The 23656-nt window shown below is 42.5% G+C and overlaps 1 protein-coding gene across 1 annotated transcript in view; it reads left to right on the top strand.

The window, feature by feature from the left end:
* Positions 1-23656, top strand: part of LOC124775767 (rho guanine nucleotide exchange factor 12) — a 1141602-nt gene that overhangs the window by 838618 nt on the left and 279328 nt on the right. The window contains exon 21 of the mRNA XM_047250599.1: positions 16057-16109. Within this exon, the coding sequence (XP_047106555.1) occupies positions 16057-16109 (53 nt within the window). The remainder of the gene's footprint in view (positions 1-16056; positions 16110-23656) is intronic.

Below are 23656 nucleotides of genomic sequence, written 5' to 3' on the forward strand. Positions count from 1 at the left end.
CTTTTTCTGCATCCATTTCATACGTATTCTGCATCCATTTCATACGTATTCTGCATCCATTTCATACGTATTCTGCATCCATTTCATACGTATTCTGCATCCATTTCATACGTATTCTGCATCCATTTCATACGTATTCTGCATCCATTTCATACTTATTCTGCATCCATTTCATACTTATTCTGCATCCATTTCATACTTATTCTGCATCCATTTCATACTTATTCTGCATCCATTTCATACTTATTCTGCATCCATTTCATACTTATTCTGGAGCACATGTTAGTGACATATTAGGATGTTGAAGGTACTTCTACCCTCTAGCTTTCGTTGTTTTCTCTGTAGTGTCGTTGAATGCTGTTGATCTGGGTGCTAGGCTCTCCATCCCAAGTGAGCTTAGAACTTCAGACGCCTATGATCTGATCTGGCATTGCAGACAGTGCAGTGCATTGCTGTCACTTCTCCGGAAAGAGAGATTGGATCAGTTATCATTCGATACTGATGTACCTTGACAGTGGCGCTTACCTTAAAATTTGATTTTTCTCTTTGTGTAACAGACCGGTGGGTAAATGTTTCTTCTGAAACACTATCTGTTTACTGCTAGGAACCTGTTCGTAGTACTCCGTTTATTGTGCAACAAGGAATCTGTATTACTTAAATTGTGATAACACTTGTACATGGCTCAGTTCGTATAATCCACGTTCCCCTTCAGATTTTTCTCTGTCGGGAATAGTTGAAAGGCGAATTCTGCAACGAGAAAGTAAACACAAGTGATGAACTGTTGGTTTGAATTGCATACAGTCTTGCCCTCGGAAGAGCTAAAAGTGATGTCAGATGATTCGGAAGATGCATTGAGGTCAGAGGTGGCAATTATGAAACCAAATTTTGAATTGAATCGTTTACCTTCGGCTTCACACCTTCTGTAAGTATTTGAGGGGAACAGTCTAGCAGCTGTATGTCTGTGAAGTCTAAAAATTGTACGCATGTTAGGGATTTTTTTATTCGAATTAGTCTATAGGCCACTACCACTGTCTAAAAGTAAGCATATTTCTCTCAAAACGTCCGTATTTATTGGTTTCTACTAGTTAGTCTTTCCCATTTTGCTGCATAGAATGAAATTTCGTGCTTGCACACTCCCTGTGATACAGTTAACCGCTGCACATTGATTCAACTGAAGATGAATTTTTGGATACCATCAGCAGTCACGTCACGTCCATGCAAGTCCACGGTTCAGAAACATGGAGCTGCACTTAAATATATACTGCAGTGTTATTAAAGGATTTTCCAGCGTTCTTCTTGTGCTTTGATGGACGAACTAACTGGGTATTAGTCGGTTCGACCGTATTTGAACTACTATACTTCCTTATTTCGTTAGAATTATTACAATGCAGATGTGTGCCACTTGCCGAAAAAGCTAGAAATCCTATCACAGTAAATGAATACTATTACAATAAAACACAGTGCCCCTTTCACCCGCAAACACATTAGGGAAAGCAGTGCCTGAGAAAAGCGGGTGTCATCCCCTCTATTCTATCAGTTGTCCTAGCACCTAATAATCATTAGCAGGTAGGTTTGCGAGACGAATAAGCGTCTTCTGTAAATGTTTCCACTTACTGTTGTTCTCAATGAGAATGGAGGCGCTGTAAACACTGTCACTTCCAGATCTAATGTGTAAGGGATAGTCTAACGAGAGAGAGTCAGATGGGAAAATTGTAAGTAAACTGTTTATTATTTCAAAAGTAATCGCCGTAACTGTTAATACATGTATCCCACTGTGAGACAGGACGGTCAGTTCCTTCGTGGAAAAGTATGGGCGTGGCCTACGTAACCATGATTATACCCAGGCGTACTCCTCTTCGTCCGAAGCAAATCGATGGCCACCAGTGTTTCTCTTCAGGGTTCCAAAAATATGGAAATGGCATGCATAGAGATTGGGATTGCATGGACGACGTGTAAAGGATCCACGTGTTGCCAAGCTTGTTTCGAATACCCTGCAGAAGTTTCGCTGTAGAGTCCTTACACATCTTCTATGTTGTTGCGATCGCTCCCCGTGCAATTTAGATAACCTTGGAGCCCTGAAGAAAGACATTCGTGGCAACAATCATGGTTTCGTAGGCAACCGTAAACATTCTTCCATGAAGGTATTAACCGTCCTGTCTCACAGTGGCATAAACGTATTACCGGTAACAGCTACGGCGATTACATTTGAAATAATAACCAGTTTACTTACTTTTTCCATGTGTCCCGTTTTCACTTAGCTGCCCCCTTATATGGAAGCGAGGCTTGGATAGCAACAAAACAGGACATATTACGAATCAAGAGTACGGACAAGTAGGATGATACACAGGCAAGATAGAAATTTAAATATACAAATAAGGGCTTAATTAGGATTGTCTCCAAATGATGAAATAGAATGCTGCAGAAAGAAATGCAAAGAACACAATAATCATAAGGAGGCTAAGCAAAACAGCAAAAATAAGTTACAGAAACACAAACGAACAGCACGAAGAAACACGGGGACTCAAAACCGGATGGAAGGAGTGGAACTAAATTCTGTAAACAGGTGTAGTTGGAAAAAGCTTATTAGGTCCAGGATATGATGATGAATAAGATGGTAATTCTCAAAGCAGGCAGAACCGTTTGATTTTTCACCGATAGCAGACGAAACCATGTAATCTGCGTTACGTCCACCTTTTGGCAGAGTAAAGGTTGTGGCGATTTGCTAACAATCTCATCAAAGTTCCGAGAGGCAACTGAAATTCGCGTTCGGCTATTCGTCGTGGTTTCATTTTGCACAATCTGTCTGTTCGGTATCATCTGCCGAAAGTGTTCCCTTTGCTTCTGACATACGAGCTACTGTGGCGCGGACTACAGACGTGGGAAAGCAGTCGTGTAGTTAAAGCAGATAAAGCTACACATGTGATACGTCACAAATTCTGTAGTGTTTAAACTGCGGATGATATCCAATACTCATTACTCAGCAGTCCTGGGATAACCGTTCAATAGAAAGCGCGCAACATTTTATACTGCAGTGCTGCATCTACCGGCAGCTACTTCGTGAGTATTAAAGTAATGAGAGCTCACTGAGTAACAGCTGCCGTTTATCGTACGTTACTTCCCTTGATCACTGAGCAGATGTTAAACTGATTTATTGACTTAGGTGATGAATATTGTTAAAGGTTTATTGGCGCTACATATGCTGTCCCTAATTCTAAACAAATAAAACGAAAGAATGCATGGAGGTCCAATATCATTTATCTGTCTGACATACAAATATTGATTGTATGAAAATTTTTCGAAGAAGGGGAGCTGCATTCTAAAATTTTATTAGAGAGCTTTAAGTAGTAGAACTACTGAGCAATAATAGCAATAGGTAAGCGTAGCCTTGGTTTGAGGTATGACAGCTTAGCGCTCTGCGACGAGGTTCTTGAACGAATGCTTCACCTAGTTCATGCCTAGTCACATTCGTCGGCTCGAGCTTTCGGCAACTTCCTCTATCATGAACGTCAGGCGATGTTTCAGTAGGCCGTTACGTACTTTAGTTGGCCAGCGTTCTTCTGGGGGCCAATTCACATTTGGGAGAAAAAGTGCCGGTTCGTAGATAGTAAAATCAGAAGACACACTTCCCGCGTACATAGCAGTCGTAGCTACTGTATGGTCTCCAACATAACACGTCTGTACGCAATATCTTATGGATAATTGCGTCGTTTATTTAGTATTGAATGGAAAGTGCTCGCGTAATCTTGAAGGAAGAAAATGGCTCGTGAAAGATCGGTCTCTCTTTTTTTTTTTTTTTTTTTTTTTTTTTTTTTTTTTTTTTTTTTTTTTTCCAAGCCTCAGTCCGTCACAATTTCTAACCAAACAATACTCGAATGGTTTTCGTTTCAAGGGCAGTCAACTCAACAAAATAACTGATGCCTTTTCTTGTCAGCACATGCGGCATCAACAAAAATGTTTGTGTTTGTAGAACAGACCTCGTTTAATACACGGAGGCCATGAAGAATGTGTTCCAGTAACAGGCTACTTTGCGAGTTATTTCCAGTAACGAAATATTTTTCTAAATCGTTCTGGCTATCTGTTTCCCGTGCATTTCGCAATAGGCGTCAAGTTGCTTGTTTCGTGGTAGCGGTGCCTTCGGGAAAGAACTGATATTTCTTCGGTAACAAAACAGAACTGATATTTCTTCGGTAACAAAACCGGCAAAATACGCTTTTCTAAAGTTGGTAAGCATCAAGACTACTTCACAAGATTCAGCCGCGTAATAATAATAATTCTTTGCTTCACCGTTGTATGCAGTTTTGAAGCAGTACATGAAGGGGACTTACTGTAATAATTTGCTGCGAAAGCGCACTTTCCAAAGTAGAAAACAGCACGCTGTAACACTAGCTGCCGTCTTTCATATTTCCAGACGATGAGCGACTCGGGCGATTCACCTAGCGATCAGAAAAACAAGAGGGGGGGAAAATTGGCGTCCCTCACTCCAGTTCATCACTTTTGTGTCCATCAAGTTGTTTCATTAAAGATCCCACACTATTGTCGATAACAAAACGAGTGCAATCCCTGCGCTGGTAATCGGAGATTTGTTACTACCTGACTGCCTCACAGATAAACGTAGCTATCAGCTGTGCCCCATCTTCGGCTTAATAACACGTCGGTATTATGCTGCCAATTACCAGGAGTTTGTTAGTGTTCCTCTTTCGTTACAGGCCAGCTAAGGACAATGGTTAAACCACGAAGTTAGTTTTGTGTCTCTACAGTACTCGAGCAGTTAATTTTTCTTTAATTTATTATGCTGTCCCTCTTCTTCCTAATCTTTCTGGAATTGGTTCGTTTTCACACTTCCTAATTTTGTTTCTATTTTTTGTGCCGTCTTCATTTTCTTATTTACGTCATTTTCTTATTTACGTCATTTTCTTATTTACGTCATTTTCTTATTTACGTCATTTTCTTATTTACGTCATTTTCTTATTTACGTCATTTTCTTATTTACGTCATTTTCTTATTTACGTCATTTTCTTATTTACGTCATTTTCTTATTTACGTCATTTTCTTATTTACGTCATTTTCTTATTTACGTCATTTTCTTATTTACGTCATTTTCTTATTTACGTCATTTTCTTATTTACGTCATTTTCTTATTTACGTCATTTTCTTATTTACGTCATTTTCTTATTTACGTCATTTTCTTATTTACGTCATTTTCTTATTTACGTCATTTTCTTATTTACGTCATTTTCTTATTTACGTCATTTTCTTATTTACGTCATTTTCTTATTTACGTCATTTTCGTATTTACGTCATTTTCGTATTTACGTCATTTTCGTATTTACGTCATTTTCGTATTTACGTCATTTTCTTATTTACGTCATTTTCTTATTTACGTCATTTTCGTATTTACGTCATTTTCGTATTTACGTCATTTTCGTATTTACGTCATTTTCGTATTTACGTCATTTTCGTATTTACGTCATTTTCGTATTTACGTCATTTTCGTATTTACGTCATTTTCGTATTTACGTCATTTTCGTATTTACGTCATTTTCGTATTTACGTCATTTTCGTATTTACGTCATTTTCGTATTTACGTCATTTTCGTATTTACGTCATTTTCGTATTTACGTCATTTTCGTATTTACGTCATTTTCGTATTTACGTCATTTTCGTATTTACGTCATTTTCGTATTTACGTCATTTTCGTATTTACGTCATTTTCGTATTTACGTCATTTTCGTATTTACGTCATTTTCGTATTTACGTCATTTTCGTATTTACGTCATTTTCGTATTTACGTCATTTTCGTATTTACGTCATTTTCGTATTTACGTCATTTTCGTATTTACGTCATTTTCGTATTTACGTCATTTTCGTATTTACGTCATTTTCGTATTTACGTCATTTTCGTATTTACGTCATTTTCGTATTTACGTCATTTTCGTATTTACGTCATTTTCGTATTTACGTCATTTTCGTATTTACGTCATTTTCGTATTTACGTCATTTTCGTATTTACGTCATTTTCGTATTTACGTCATTTTCGTATTTACGTCATTTTCGTATTTACGTCATTTTCGTATTTACGTCATTTTCGTATTTACGTCATTTTCGTATTTACGTCATTTTCGTATTTACGTCATTTTCGTATTTACGTCATTTTCGTATTTACGTCATTTTCGTATTTACGTCATTTTCGTATTTACGTCATTTTCGTATTTACGTCATTTTCGTATTTACGTCATTTTCGTATTTACGTCATTTTCGTATTTACGTCATTTTCGTATTTACGTCATTTTCGTATTTACGTCATTTTCGTATTTACGTCATTTTCGTATTTACGTCATTTTCGTATTTACGTCATTTTCGTATTTACGTCATTTTCGTATTTACGTCATTTTCGTATTTACGTCATTTTCGTATTTACGTCATTTTCGTATTTACGTCATTTTCGTATTTACGTCATTTTCGTATTTACGTCATTTTCGTATTTACGTCATTTTCGTATTTACGTCATTTTCGTATTTACGTCATTTTCGTATTTACGTCATTTTCGTATTTACGTCATTTTCGTATTTACGTCATTTTCGTATTTACGTCATTTTCGTATTTACGTCATTTTCGTATTTACGTCATTTTCGTATTTACGTCATTTTCGTATTTACGTCATTTTCTTGTAGGTCTTTTGCATTTTCCTAAGCAGGTTGGATTTTCGTTTTAATGTTTAAAAACACTGTGCATTTTTCCTTGCGAGTCTGCCAGGACTCATTCTTTGGATATGTCCACAGGTTATTAATCTCTTCCTAGTTGTGCATGCAATTTTTTCGTACTTGCTTGTGTACTTGTGTGTTACTACTTTGATCCTTTTTTTTTGATGCGTTCTTCACAATATTCTTCGTGTTTTTTCTAATTTTTTTTCATTTTCTTTTACCATTATGTAAATAACAATGAAACCATCAGGCGGTTGGGGCAACCTATACTCGGGAGCTGCTACGTCATGTTAATTACATTTTCTGCTGAATTACATAAATTTGGAGATTCCGGACAAACCGTAGCTCATGTGTTACATGGATTCACATTGTACTGCCGATCACAAGCGGAGTAACGGAAATATTTCACCTTCCAAACTCAAGTACTACGTAGATAACTCTACATATAATATTTACCAACAAAATCAGCACCGGAGTTCAGGAAAAGAGCTTTGCCATCAAATAATAGGTTACCGAGTCTACTGACAAGTGAACACTTCATATAAATCCGGGGTAGGTAAACCGATTTTTGTAAGGTTGGCCACTGCACCGGAGATAATCTTTTTGAAACACATTTACTTAAAATGCGCAAGGCTATCAAACCAAAATGCATCAGATAATGTTAGATATTTTAAACGTAAACGTATAGCGGAATTACAGTATAGTACAGTACAGTACAGCTCAGTACAGCACACACTTTCGCTTAGTCCACAGTGAGAATAGTGAACGCAACTAGAATTCTACGTAGTCGCCCAAAGACCGGTAAGTCTGTTAGCGTCTCCGACAAGCCAAATACTCTTCAAAGGCGCTGTAGGAAGGCTCGAAATTTAGAAAGGGCCAATGTGTGCAAACCGAGGAATTACAAGCCGCCGCTTCATTTCCCCGTCTGGTACGTTGCGCTGGTGTAATGATGTCAACGCCTCCCATTAGACAGCTATCGTGACATTACGAAGTATCGACGTTGCTATGAAGGACATTGCCATGGCTCAGTGAACAAAATAATACTGAATACCAGTCAACGAACTTGTAACCGAAGTTGGCGGCATCCCCTTCTGGTACTTGTTTTAGCTTAAAAGGGGACCGCACGAACTTCCCATCCCCGATTTAATTCATATTGACATCATGTGAACTTCAACACATGTGAACTGGAAAACGCAACTCTTACCCATTTCGAGAAAATCGAGTGTGTAAATTTTACGCGAATTAATGTACTTTGTGTCGTCATGCTACTCGAGAAGTACCCTGCCGAGCATGTTAAGCGATTAGTTTCAGGAGCGCGAGGCCCATATGTCGAATTTCCCTGCCTGCGCTTCTTTCGTTTCCTTTCACATAATTTTTTATGACGGTTCAAACTGTCTTTATTTAATGATACATAGATCACTTTCATAATCTTCATCCTGGAAAGGGAGAAAAAATTGGACACAACTATGAATCATATCGTATAGCCATTTTATTTTTGTTATGTACCTGAGTGGAAATTACGTGTAACGTATGGAACACCGTACGAATCAGGGTGATACTAACATAGAAACATGGGGAACAATGATTTCGATATACAGCACTTACAATGTTCGATATACAGCACTTACAATGAACGCCGAATGTTTGCATATGCATGGTTTTTTCAGTGTGTCTGTTGCAAATCAATTTTAGGTTACATTCGTAAGCAGCGGTCAGTCCCCACACAATTTCGCGGCGTACACCACATATGTTAGAATTACATGGGAATTTAAAAAAAATGTAGCGGAAGAAAGATTCGATCCACAGACTTCCTGCGTTCAGTATGACATGTCCCGCGATAAGCGTAAGCGCCCTATGACGATCTTCAACGATTAAGTCGAAGAGAAAATCCCAATACCCAATCCCTAATCCAGTTCCTTCCCATATAACACCAATCTTTTCGCCTACCTCAGGCAAGTACCAGACTCACTCACAACAAACATCACAAGTCACAGACACCAAAAAACTATAGAAAAATCACACACACACACACACACACACACACACACACACACACACACACACACACACACACGTTCACAGGGGAGTAAAAGCCGAAAGGCTACAGACTCCCCCTCACACTTCCCCAAAGAGGGGAAAGTAACAGATGTGAGCAGCAGCAGCAGACTTCCTGCGTATGATCCGCGGACTTCCTGCGTATGATCCGCGGACTTCCTGCGTATGATCCGCGGACTTCCTGCGTATGATCCGCGGACTTCCTGCGTATGATCCGCGGACTTCCTGCGTATGATCCGCGGACTTCCTGCGTATGATCCGCGGACTTCCTGCGTATGATCCGCGGACTTCCTGCGTATGATCCGCGGACTTCCTGCGTATGATCCGCGGACTTCCTGCGTATGATCCGCGGACTTCCTGCGTATGATCCACAGCCCTTACTAGCGTGGCTGCGGAATCCTTGATTTCTAGCGGCCAAACGAAGTACACAAGAACGCCTTAAATGTTCGAACTCGCTTTCATCGAAAACGGTTGAGAGTTGTTTTCCTGTTCGTGTATGTGTAAGTCCTAGTCGTTCTCCATACGGCCTATCAATATGAATCAAATCGGTGAGGGGAAGTTAGTTTGGTCCGCTTGTTAGCTGTTTTCCCAGTTCTGGTTACTTCGTAATAACAAGGAACACACACACACACACACACACACACACACACACACACACACACACACCTTTGTAATGAAGCATTTCACTTAGAAGTAATATTAACACAACAAGATCAGCGACTTCTTGGTTCCGTAAATTTAGTCATCACTAATAAACGTGAAGATATACATTAATGAAAATACCATCGTAAAGGAAGGGAGGGCAAAGGAATCTCTGAGAGACTCGCATAATAATACTAATAATAATAATATCTGTAGTGCTATATCGACTTTCAGGGTACAATTTTGTGAACACAGTTGGTTTTGTTTTAAATAGATGACCGTCCTGTTGCACGTGTAGCGTGTTGGGGTCTGCCTCCATCCGTTAATTGATGCCTCTGTGTGCACGGCGAAATGCGAGCAGCATTCCGCTTAATGAGAGCCGTTTAGAGGCGGCGACCACGCGCGGGAAACTGGAGCGGCAATTAAAATTAGTAACCGAAGCTGCCCGCGTCAACAGCGCCGCAGTCCCTGACGTCAGACCGCCGCAGGTGCTAGGCTCTTTCTGCCTGCTCCTGCGTTCCGCGGTCTCTCTCCTAGCGCGATGCTGCCTCCGGTTACATAAGCTGCTCCAGTGCCTAGTGACGGCGGCGGGGGATGGGCGCACGTGTCAATACCGCAGCCCTGATAGCTCGTCTTCGGTCTCTTCTTGCGAAACTAGGGCAGAGCCACATTCACGCTCTGTCTATACAAACTGCAACCTATGTGCCCACGCCATGGAAGTTTATAGTAATAAAAATATTTTTGTTTTAATCGTGAGGTAAAGACCATACTACAGTCGGGACAACTGCATTTTTCGGCGGACATCTAATACGCGTTATGTCAGCATTTACATACCAAACCACACTCTAAGCGTAAAATTTCCACTGGCGTTTCAGTTCCCAAAGTCGCCAAGACTTGGAGAACGATGATTAACGGAATTTGGGGGGTTTAAAATGAGTGCGATTTCTGATTTACGCAATTACACCCAAACCAGAACTCTCATACTTCCTGTCGACCGCGCAGATTCTTGGCATGTTCAAGTTGGCGAAAACCATTTTCACATAACTTCATTCGTTCACAAAACACTGTGTGGAACTCGAAAGATACCTGAAGTCCATAGTATATGATAGATGGCTTGCTGACTTACGGCGTCGTAGCAAAGTAAATCGGCAGCGCTGAGCGTTTTAACGGTAAATCCAAAATTTAAAGAACATCGTTTTTAATACGATTGTATTTTTTAAAGAAAATATTTTTGGTTGTAGTAACTATTTTACTACCAATAGAAACAACCCCAGAAACTTGTCAACATCCGTATTACTGAATTACGACCGTTGTAGACATGGTTGTAGCGAAATACTGTGGCTGCTGTACCAATCTTCGTAGGTGAGCAACATCGGAACAGTGAACTAAAGCTATGACCGTAACAATACAGGTTATAAACACAGTCTGTACAAACTGTAAGGAATGGAAGCCCCAAACGAAAATTCTTTTCGTTTTTATTCCATCAATACGTCAAATCGTATTTTGTGCAGTAAAATTGTACAAAATTTTATAAGAAACTTTATATGTTGGGTTGTAGGCTTCTAATTGGAAAAATGGATTAAAGCACTGTTTTTGGAAATTAGTCATCACAAAGTTTTCCGCACAGCGCTCCCACCACAGGCTCAGCCTTGGGAGCCATAGACGTTAAATCCAGTCTCGAACCAGGGCACTTGTTACAGTAGACTCACCTGCGGAATAAGTGAGCAAAACTTGTTGACTTCCTCATTAACTGTGCTTTCCTAAAATGGAAGTCTCTCTTTTTCTGACAGATCCTGTTTACTGTTAGTAAATACGCTCCGTTACGAGAATGGGTGGGGTATTTTTTTACAATAAGCGGAACCGCAACGTTTCACGTTTTGTAGCTTTGCTCGGTTTGTTCAGTTAAGCGGATTGCCACACTTCTGTCGATAAATAAAGGACTCCGAAGTTATGGTACAGTTACAAATGAAACGAACGTTGCCGTTAGGTACTAATGGAAGCCTCTGTTCAACTACATAGTTAAAGTGTATGATAAGCAACATATATATATATATATAACTATGCCTCCCATTTTAACGTGGCTAAATTTCCTGAGCGATTTTACCAAAAATGATCATAGCGCCACTTAAAACTTCATAGACAGGTGTCGCTAGTGTCTACTCACAGGTGTGCACTGCACAGACTCGTCTGAATCCTGTCAAAGCAATGGTAGCGCATCCAGATACTGTTGTTCGTAGACCGTGGATGATGGCAAGATTGATGATGATGATGATGATGATGCGCTTTCTTCTCTTACGACGCACAGCTGCACTTACCGAGGAACAACCGACGTTGGAGACATGGAAACCCTAATGACTTACGCCAAGAACCTCTGCATAACGTGAAAACAAACGCGTTGTGTGCCGTTGGGGTGGCACGAATTACTGTCAGATATATTTACACCACTCCGTAACTTCAGATTGCGATGTGAACAGTATACTACATGCTCATTTCCCCACGCAACTAATTATACCTAGGGTTATTTCATGCAGGGCACGGTAGCTACTACGTCTGACAATATTATGACGGTGTTTTCGACGTTAGAAAAAGTGTTGGGGGATGAGCCTATCCAGCATGCACAGACTGCTGTAGCCAGTTACTGTACTGCCGTCGAGCAACGGAATCTGAGCTGATTAGTTCGCTCTACTAGCGGTCTACACATACATGCATACTCCGCAGCCATCATACGGTGTATGGCGGAGGATACCTTCTAAAACTGAGTCATTCCCTTTGCCATTACACTTTCAAACAGAGCAAGGAAAAAACTTACTGTCTGTATTCCTCTGTACGAGCCCCGATTTCTTCTGTCTTGTCGTAGCGGTCCTCACTCGAAATGGGTACGTTGGCGGCAGTAGTGGTTCTGCATTCCACTGCAAACGCTGGTACACTAAATTTTGTCAGTAATGTTCTGCAGAAAGAACGTAGTCTTCCATCCAGGGATTTTCATTTGAGTTCACAAAGCATCTCTCTAATCATCGCGTGTTGATCGAACATACCGATAACAAATCTGGAAGTGGGCCTGTGAAGTCCTTCCATATCATCTTTCACTCCGACCTGGTGCGGATCCCAAACATTCTAACGCTACCGAAAAATGGGTCGCATTAGTGTTGCGTACACGGTCTTCTTTGCAGATGAACCATACTTAGCTAAAATTCTTCCAATAAATCAAAGTATGCTGCTCGCCTTCCCCAGTACCTTTCTTAACGTTGTTTCACGTCATATCGCTTTGCAACGTTACACCTAGATACTCGTCGACGTAACTGTGTCAAGCAGCATACCACTAGCGTATATTCGAACATTACCGGCTTGTTCTTCCTACTCACGTGCATTAACTTACATTTTTGTACATTTAGAGTAAGCTACCACTTACATTGTATGTGGATTCTCTATACAAGTCATACTGTATCATCCAACAGTCACTAGACAACGACATTTCGTCACACACTACAGCTTCATCAGAAAAACCGTTGACTGGGGCTCACCCTATCCGTCAGATCGTTGTTGTACGTAGAGAATAATAGCGGCCCTACCACCCTTCCTCTGGCTCTCTGGACAATACCCATGGCCTTGATGGTTTCATTTCGCGTTTCTGCACAAGCGTTCTCTCTCTCTCTCTCTCTCTCTCTCTCTCTCTCTCTCTCTCTCTCTCTCTCTGTGTGTGTGTGTGTGTGTGTGTGTGTGTGTGTGTGTGTGTGTGTGTGTGTGTGTGAGAGAGAGAGAGAAAACGAAAACGAACTTCTTGCCAGGACCGCATCGATATCCTTCCTGCCACACTGGCAGAGCAACGTGCTGAATGGTTGTGCGCGGCGTATCGGGGTACTAGTTCTGCGCAACACCGAGCTTACCCCATACATGGAACACCCCCCATCCCCACAGCCACTGGCGTAAAGAAAAGTAGCTCAATTTATGTAAATTTTTCGTCACTAGCTCGGTTAGCGATTTTTCCTGATACACGAGTAATATGCAGATCATTAGTTCAACACTTACGCATATTATACCATCGTTAATTTTATAATATGCCATAAATACCCGAAACCTCATTTTAGAGCGTTCTTTCGATAAGAAACGTAATTTTGTCGGTGATCAGTTCAGAAGGTTCGACACGTCTACTTCACTCCCCACCCTCGCCCCACCACATCACCACCTCTATTCCTTATTTTATAGAATGTTGGCAACAGTCATTTCAGCTACTCTGTTAGACTTAACGCTGTAACGTACTACGCAAAGCCAATTTTCTGCTGAGTGCTAATAAAGTAGATTTTCCGCTTAGGTGAGTGAACTCCCGTCTGGTTCTGACAACCAGAGGTGACATCGCTCTTCAGGTGCGTTTACACCTGTGCACCTTGTGGCTAGTCGCCGTGCACCTGTGGCTTGCCCACAGGGAAGCAGAGGCGCCCAGTGTGAACACAGCTGTAAATGCAATCCACACGCACGCTCATATTGAGGAAGAGGCATGCACATCAACGCGTGCCACTACTTGCATGTAGGGCAAGCACAGTTGCATGGCGATTAGCCGCAAGACGCACCTTAAGAGCATTTCTGAGACAGATCAGAATTTCAGCTGAAATTAAATACGCCAGACGAGTCCTAAATGCGTTGTGGCGTTTCATTCGTGTATTAACTGTTATTTTTGATCTTCATGCTCATTTTTAAAGTTTGCTTCATATGCAACAGTATGACTGTAAGACCAGTTTACCATGTGAAATCACTTCACCAAAGCCAGTTATTGTTTCCGCTCGAAGAAGGTGGTAAACTATGCACAGTAAATTTTTCGTGGTTCCCTAATGGAGGAAAATGTAAAAATTTCAGTGTGTGATATGTTGTAGACTCTTGATGTCGGTAGCGTCAAGGGTCCTGCTTCTCCCTACGCCTGCTCAATTCCGAGCGCTATCAAAACAGGCGATTATCTGTAGAATTACTAATTCCTGAGACGTTATACCCTTCCTTCGCTCACAGAACTATTCCTCAGGATTTTCAGACGTACGCTATTGCACGTTCTGCTATAGGACAGTGTACCGTGGTGAAGAGACAGACGAATACCACACGACGCAACTCCAGTGCATTGCGCTTGGTGCTCAGTGCCAGTGTATGTTTGACTGCATGTCGTACTTGAGGCAGACGAAAATGTACGAAGGTTACGGCCGGACAGTTTGAGGCTGACAACTTAACGCGCCGCTTGGTATGATGGAAGGCGTTTTAATCTGTCAGCGGACGCCGACGGCAGCAAGTAGCATGCGTGCTTACTGGCGGCTGGTGGCCGGGGTTTGTTGTGAGAGTGCGGGCGGCCATCCGTCAATAGTGACAGCCAGCCGCGGCCTCGCCGGCCCTCCTACAAATAATGGCACGTGTCCGCGCCGAGCGCCGGAACCTCTTTCTGCTGACCACCGATCTTTACAGGCTGATCATTAGCTTTCTGCTGTTCCCGTAAACAGACATGTTGACTGCCAATCTCACAGTGTCACCTAACTGGTTCCTTCCCCTGCTGCAAGCTGATACTTGTCCCGTTGGTCTATCCTCATACTTGTAGTTCAGAGTCTGAGGTACTGGAAATTCCAAATTTCGTTCCAGTTATCCCTGTAAAACTGACTTTTTCTGCTTCGTTATTTACTATCTGCTCAAACAAGAAGCCGACATAGATTTTCGCCTGGAAATGATTCGTAATCCAAAGATTTGTGTGTCTCCACTAGTCTCGTGCCACGGTCGTCATTGGCTTGCTTATAATAAGTATACCGTGGGCACCACAGATTCGGTTGTTTGGACCAAACGTATCAGTGTCCCCTCCCATTGCGGGCGGATGACCGCCGTAAGTTCTACGACAGAGCATGATCCTCGCGAGCTCGAATCAGATGTCTCTGTTCGAACGCCGCTCTTCAGATGACATTGGATGACAGGTGAGCAAAAATTAATACTGTGCTTCAACAGGGTCTCCTGTGCTGACATATAATATATGATCACAAAAAATTCAGAAATTTGAAGTCTGTACTGTAATGGCAATGACCATCAATGTACGCGGACATCGGACTATGTCACCTGTATTCTGAGTGAGTGTTTGAGTTTTTGCAAAGTGGTGGTCATGTGAGCCTAAAACACTCTTCCTATCTCTTCGGTGTTATCTTAAATTTAGAACTAGTAAGTGCTATCGGCAGCTTAATGCAAATTAAAAACGAGGCCAGGCATTGATGCATGCGGCAGTCTACATTCACCCCTCCCCTTACCACCACCACCACCACCACCACCACCACCACCACCACCACCACCACCACCCCTTACTTTCCTCCCCCACCCACCACCCATGAGAAATATCAGTGATTGTCCCCTGGCATGGGGCACGAACTACTACAAACTGAACCGTCGAAGAGACACTCTTGTCGCAGGCGGGAAATCGCTAATGACTCACAGTCAAACGTGTTCACGCCAGGTCTCCCTTTAACGTTCAGCGCCGTGCATAACACAATTGGAAAAATAAGTTATCCGTTGCCACCTCTCTCGCCCATGGAATTGTGTGATGTGTGACACCTATAATTACTATTTTCCTGTCCATGTCAGTGCTTTTAATGCCTTTCTAAATGAGCTGTCACTGCTTTTTAGGTAATAATTATTTTTAATTTTTATTTTACAGAGGCAACTGCGAGAGCGGCGGAAAACGAGTGATCCGAACCTCTCGAAGACCAAGTAAGTGACACAATTTGTATTTATCTCGGAAGATCTTTCATATCGATTTGTTTAATTATTACATCGTAGCAGTATATTAAGTGATGATCTCGACGGTGGACTCGTATTACATCATTAATCTGGAAAGTGAAATCCACATTAGTTCGGAATTTCGTTGTAAATCAACCAAGTAAAGCTTACTCCAGCAGCTGCAACTGTTTTTGGGCTGTATTGTTGCCCGGTCCTGACGAGCTTAATCGTTGGAACTGAGTGCACGCAACAGAAGGACGCGCGCAGGAATCAGTAAAGCACCTCACATAATGTATAAACAATAAACGTTAGTCATGATTTTCCGTAATCATTAAATTTGTTCGTTTCTTACCCATTGGTGTTTAATATTCTTTATTTTAGAGAAGTAAAAAATTTCGACCGACCGATCCCTGCCCCCTCTTTCCCCCGTCTCATTATCAGGGACACACACTCCCCTTATCATTCTTATACGTCACCTTGTGGTCTCATACGTAAACCTGGAAAGACAACACAGCACAATGCTTACCTTAATGCTTCGTTCTTCGGGAGAGAGCCACGTTGAAAATGTGTGGCATTCTGCTTTAAAGTGTGTTCTGTACTTCCAACAAAGGGTTGATGCGAGCCCTGCCCTCGTTGAACTAAAGAAATTCTCCTTTCTAATCACATACTCCTATGGCGAAGACAAAAATTACGTTTTTGTGCAGCGAGTAGAGATCTTTTCCCTTGAAGGGTTTAAAAAACGTGCAACAGGTTGTCATTTTTTTCTGTCTTGAAGGAAATTACACAAACGAAAGTTTTCTTGCATTTCAGAACTGCCTTCAAATACATGGTGTAGTATAGTAGAGAAACAGATGTGTGGCGGGGCGCCACTATCTAAATTGCTCCGGTTCGGAAATGTCGTAGATCCAGGGCTGATGCACAGAGCAGTCTGAGTTGTAGTGGGGAGGTGGGGAGTCTCCACGTGACCTGTGTTTACGTTTAGTGATTTTGCTGTTTCCTCTTCGTTTATTGCTCTCACATTAAATGAAAACAAAACGGATTTCTGTGGCCGGGAGCCACCAAATGAATTAAAATACGTTCGCATAGTTACGGAAGGCTAAAATATGTTGTTAGTTTCGGTTTTATTTCCACCTTTCTGACAGTCAAGCATTAATCACCTTCCAGAACAATGAAGCTGTTTTTGTCGGTTTGCTAAAGAGATTTGGCTTTTATTAATATTTTGCGCTGAGGCGGTCAATTTATTTGAAACGAAGTGTTTAATTTCACACTGTTGGTTAGTTTCAACTGTTCGCTGCATTTCAAGTGCACGTTTTCCATCTTCTAGCTCGTATGGCATTATGCCATAATAAAGAACCAAACATGAGATAATACAGTACTGGTACACAAGAAAATTTACATCCGAATCTGGACATACGATTGTGCACTTTAAGCCAAATTATGCATTTTAGTATAGTTCACGAAATTCCGATGCTCCTGAAGTATTCTTTGATGTCTTGTTTCTTTTATGACATAATGCAAGATCTTTTAATATTTTACACGTACGAACATGCGGGCTTCCTGCGTCATCGTAGCTGCGCAGGCGCATTGACGCCTGTTATCTGGCGCTCTCTGGCAACTGCTGAAACGAACCAATTTCTAACAGGTCACGGGAAAATATTGCGAATCGTTGTCTGAAAAGTGTTACTTTCAAAGTAAATTTCCTTATACGCAAAATGAACTATGTGCCAGAATGTACGATGAATTTCTTAAATCAGAGAGCGTTTGACTCTCATTTAAAAATAAAGTCTTTGAGGACGACCACCTAGAAGAATTTTGAACCCAGAAGATCAGACATTCACGCCGTTATTAAAAATTTTACTGGCACATTTGCCTGATGTATCTTAAAGCATAACACGCGCATAATGATCAGCATTCTATGTGGAAGCTTGGCTTCTCTTGCAGCTCATCAATCTTAGAGACCAATATTATTTGTGAAAGCTTTGTTTTTCTTCTAGCAAAACAACGTATATTAATTTAAACCATTAACTTTTCTTTTTGTGTGTTCGCTGTACTTAAGAGTGATCTTGCTATTGGTTGACTACGCTACGTGTCCTGTGCTGTCATCAGCTGCCGACATCACGTGACATTAGCTATGACTGGCTTACAAAAGCGCGTCGCAATCTTGATTTCATTGCTTCGGAAAGTAACATTGAGTATTTAGTGGAATTCGATTTTATACCTCCGTAAAACGAAGAAATGCAGCATACTTGCCGGCCGGCGTGGCCGAGCGGTTCTAGGCGCTACAGTCTGGAACCGCGCGACCGCTACGGTCGCAGGTTCGAATCCTGCCTCGGGCATGGATGTGTGTGATGTCCTTAGGTTAGTTAGGTTTAAGTAGTTCTAAGTTCTAGGGGACTGATGACCTTAGAAGTTAAGTCCCATAGTGCTCAGAGCCATTTGAACCATTTTTTGCAGCATACTTGTTGCTGCACATCAAAGATCTTTCCAAAATGTGTGCCCCCTCCTTCTCCCCCGGCTTTTGTTTTCTCAAGTGCCGGCAGATTCTACGTCTGTCTAGAAAACCATAAACATTCTAAGGATTGATAAGTTTTACAGTGCCGAGGAAAGGTATACTGTCATTTAACACGGAAAAAGTGTATTTTCATCCGGGATAAAGTGTATTTTAATCCGGAAAAAATCCGGGAATTTTTTTTCCTTGTCCAGGTATACACCCTGATGATCCGCTGCAACTGATAGCAGTTATCCCCCTTTAATTTACATATAGTGTTTCACTGCTGCGGGATCGGCGTGGTGTCTCCTCTTTCGAAAGAACACACACCATGCATCCAGATAGCGTATTTAGTTTAGTTCCATCTTTTAGAAAATTCCAAATCCAGTCATAAATCTGATCAGATACTGGGTAAGTTCGTATTTTCTTCACTAAAAGGCAGTACGAAATTCGGTAGAATGTCTTCCGAGAGTCATGAGATGCGGTGTCAACCTGGACGCCTTCGTCTTCGTCGCTGCGGAGCTCGAGTAGGAAAGAGGGAGTAGTGTTTCGCAGGGATCTCTCTTTACTTTCTCTCTTACGATGCTGCTAGGCTGGCGCTCCTGGGCGAAAGGATATACCGGTAAGTCGGACTTAGATCCAGCTTCAAGGGCGTCACCGGGGAGACACGACTGACACGGGTGACAGGTTGTTACCCTGGCAGTAGCAGCACAGCAGGGCACAGCACGTGTGGCGTGGGCAGACAGCAACCACCCCCTGTCGGGGAGCAGCGCTGCCCATTTGCTTCGGCCATATCGATCGCGGGCGGCGTTGTCGGCACTCCGCTACCTGCCCGGCGCCGGCTACGACAACCCGCTCACTCGTTAACTCGCCCCGGCAGTTTCTGCCCCAGCCCTAAAAGTCGTCTCTGCCGGCTTTTGTGTCCAACGCCCTTTCTGGTGTCTCTCTTCGTTTCGTGCACCTGTATCTGGGAATAGTTAACCTTTAAAGCCGTATGCTGTCAACTTGTTCCAACGCGACGTCTTGTGGGTTCATTCATCGTGCTGAGAGGTGGCGGCACTGTCAACGTTGGGCACCGTCCTGAGAAAGCAATGAGCTCATCGGACAAAATGTTAATCGCTCCATTAAAGGAAACGCCGGTCGCTTTGAAGCGGTGTAGAACTATTACTAGGCATTAATGTGACCCTCCGCCGTTCACTTAAGTCACGGCAGTGAAATGATTCGTCCGACACTTGGTTGTATCGCGCAATAAAATGGTTGGCGAGGAGACGCGACAGAACGACAGAAAGAAGCTATCAGTTTTGGACATGACCTTGCCCACAACGTGAGTGAAGGTGCCCAGTTTGTTGATACATCTACGCGGATTGGCCAACGTGTCTGCTACGGAATACGGCGTAATAACAGTGGTCGTAAAAAGATCTTAACCGTCATATCTTTTCAATGACAATCGGTTGTAAGTCATACAGGTATCTGTTGTCAGTGTATGGATGTCTGCCTCAACAGATTTCTGCGCAAACATTGCGAAGGGACTATATGCAATGGATGTTTTGAGTCGGGCTCTCGCAAAACACCTTTACCCATAATGGCACATGAAGCTGCACGTCCTCAGTGGCCAAAACAACACAAACTAGACGGAGGTCTAACTGGAGACGTAGCTATTTTTCCTCTTTTCGAATGATTCAATGCGTAGAATCCACCGACCGGGCCAATGAGGTGTTTAACCCGCAGAGTGCGGAACATGTAGTTCAGACCAAAGGTCGTTCTGGGGGGGGGGGTTATTATTTTTTTTTTTCTTGCATCACGACATGGGTCCACACGTTCAGTTTACCATGAACCTGAACCGGGATGATTACTTAAATGCTCCGGATGACCAAGTGATGCACTCTCTCGTATATCTTCATAACGTGTTTGCTGTGGAAATCATAATTCTTCGTCTTTAGAGAGCTGCAGATATACGATCCTCTTTTTTACAAAAACCTAAGGACCCTACTATTCCTCGACTGGCACGCTGAATCTGGTATTAGTAGCACCGAAGATGTCTATTTGGGGCATTGGGTGAAACGTAACAAAAATCGTCACTGTATTTTGGTAGCTGTGTGTGTTCGAGTGGCTTCAGGCGGATATAACATACATGAAAAAGTTTGCACACTCATTCTCGCCGAACTGAGATCATTATCAGAACTAGAGGATGTGTTAAACGCTATTATTGTGATGCCTCCTGGCGGTGACTGATAGTTGTTGTCCACAGTTTTTATATCTGAGGGAACTGACAGTGCGAGACATCACACACCTATAGTTTCCAAGTGTAGCATTTTATGCAGTGCTGTGTGAAGTAATTTCTTTGCAGCGACTGCTGTAGTCGTTATCGAGGCTCTTCTAGTTTTGTCGGATAGCGACACAAAATCTCAAATTTATTTCTGCTGGGAGCTTAATCCAGTTCCTGTTCATCGTTTTGAGGGTATGATATCTGTTGTTGCATGAAGCCTCGGGCAGATCACATTGCATGGATAATTTACTGGCAATAACTTCCTTTGATTAGTTTCCTAAAGGCAATCTTTCGGAAGAGAAACTTTATCTCATACCGACCGACATTCGTGTATCAGTTGGTATTACTGTCCTTTAATTCCTTACGTTGGTTTTTCTCTTGATTTAAGATGACAGTTGTCTTACATATTGCGACCAATACGTAAGACAAATCGTTACCGGTTCTTAAGTTATTAAATCCCTTGCAAATTGTAACTGTTGTTAAGGCCTTTTTCTAGGAGTACGAAATGGTTTTATCTTCACAACTTGTCATCCACTGTAGCTGAGTGGACAGTGCGCCGGCTTGTCATGCCGGCAGGCCCGGATTCGAATCCGGCTGGGTTGGAGATTTTCTCCTCTCAGGGACTGGGTGTTCGTGTAGTATTCCTCATCTTCATTTCGCAATCATCGACACGCAAGTCGCCGAGGTGGCATCACCTCATAAGAATTGCACCAGGCGATCAGGTGTACCCGCCGGGAGGCCCTCTTCCACACATTTTATTTCATCTTCACAACTGCCAGAAGTACGTTACACAATATTAAAAATCGCTACTGCCAGCGTATTTCAAACATTTTCGATTTCGTGGAGCGAAAAAAGGAGCGTATTGGGGTTGTTTCCCAAAGGTGCAATGACGGTTGTGGTACATAATTGAAGGGATGTATGATGTTGAGGGATATATAATGTTGAAACGGATATATAACGTTGGAACTGCTTGAAGTGAGTCGGCACATAATCGAAACGCGAACGCCATTTCAGCATTGAATGTAGATACGAGGAGATCTCTACACTTAAAATGGGTCGTTCTGTCTAGTATGTGCTCTCTAGAGTGAAAATCTCCAAAGGACAACCTGTAACAAGTGCAAAAGTGTGAAGTACTGTGCTAAAGTGACATTCCTTGAATCGTTCGTAGTTGCAGTGGTACTTCGCCTAGAAGACTTTTAGGTTCACGTATGGAGTATCGTTTAACTATATATCACTTCTGAAATGAGTGTTCAAACAATTCCATGTCCAGGTAATGAGATTATAGATGGACACTAGCTCAAAGAGGATACTAGGCCAACGCACTGTTAAAATTGGACATAGATTTCCCGAACATCTGAGGTCTTTAAACTGGGATGGCAAGGTAGAGTCCTGACTTCTTAGTGGCATATATTATTAAATGGTGATAGAGGGTGAATGAAACAGTTGACATAAAAATCCCACAGACAAATCTTGATCGCCCAACGGGCATGATTTATCGCTATTCGTGCTCTGAGATATGTAGGCAATGAGACGTCCTTTGGTATGCACACTGTCTACATTTTTTTGAGAGATAAAAAATCGTATCGACGTGTGATTTATCTCACAGAATTACCCTTCAGCTGTTGCCGGAAACGGCTTTAGACAAAGAACAGCTCCAGGAAATAACGGTTCCACAGCTACACTACCGTCAACGCGAAAGCTCCATTCTCAAGCGACAATGCTCGTTGAAGCCAGACGCTTCTCGCGTTAAATGTGATTTTACTCATATGCAAGTTAAGGAAAAAGCTATCAGCTCCCGGATTCCCACCGGAAATGCCCAGTGCTAAACCACTGGACCTGTAAAGTCTTAGTCGCCACGTTTTACTTGTGTTATAGCTGCCATGTCTGCCATCCATCGAAACACACTGAAATGAAGGTAAAGCGACGCTATATATAAAATTGAAATACAACTACTCTTCCGAAACGACGTATCAACAGACTCAGAAACAGGGTGCAGTAAGTCCTCTTCGCTGGATAAGACCCGATACCTGGTAGTCTAGGAATCATAATGCTCGCATTACTGTACTGCTTGTGCCCCATCCCAGCAGTTTAATTTCCCTTCGCGGCTGGGTTGAGTCATTTCAAGCAGAGACCCCGAATTAAGATACCGTCAACAGACTTGAATCTTGAGGTTCGTCAGAAGGTACGCAACACATCGGAATGAACAGTGATTATATTATTTGGGTCGGCAGCAGCAAAGGCGGCTAGTGGATTCGGGTAGTGGGCACCAGCTGTTGGCCAGAGCTGCCGCGGGCAGCGCAGCGCATCGTGGCGGCGTGGACCGGCGCAGCGTAGCGCGCTCGCTGTGGCCGTTCCTGCCCAGGGTGCCCGCTGCCGCCTCCCGCCTCCCGCACACCGCAACCTACCGCTGCCTGGCGGGGCGCGCTCGCCGCAGAGCACCTCGTTTCAGTCGCCGCAGCGCACTTAGCACCGGCGGACGTAGTAGAACTCCAGCTCCCTAAAGCCAGCAGCCACTTCAGTACCAGAGTCGTGGCGGGTTACAGTCCCACATTTATAACAGGGTCGCCAATTTTCTTTAATGTTGTTTGTTCTTGTGTCCACTGTCTTGCACTATTTTAGAAACGACATAATCTGTGCATCGATCGTTTCCATAGGACGCTGTCCTTGTGTTAATCATTATTATGCGTTCGATGTGCATTATAAAAATGGCTCTGAGCACTATAGGACTTAACTTGTGAGGTCATCAGTCCCCTAGAACTTTGAACTACTTAAACCTAACTAACC

This window comes from Schistocerca piceifrons, chromosome 2, assembly GCF_021461385.2.
Source record: "Schistocerca piceifrons isolate TAMUIC-IGC-003096 chromosome 2, iqSchPice1.1, whole genome shotgun sequence".
Classification (NCBI taxonomy): Eukaryota; Metazoa; Arthropoda; class Insecta; order Orthoptera; family Acrididae; genus Schistocerca; species Schistocerca piceifrons.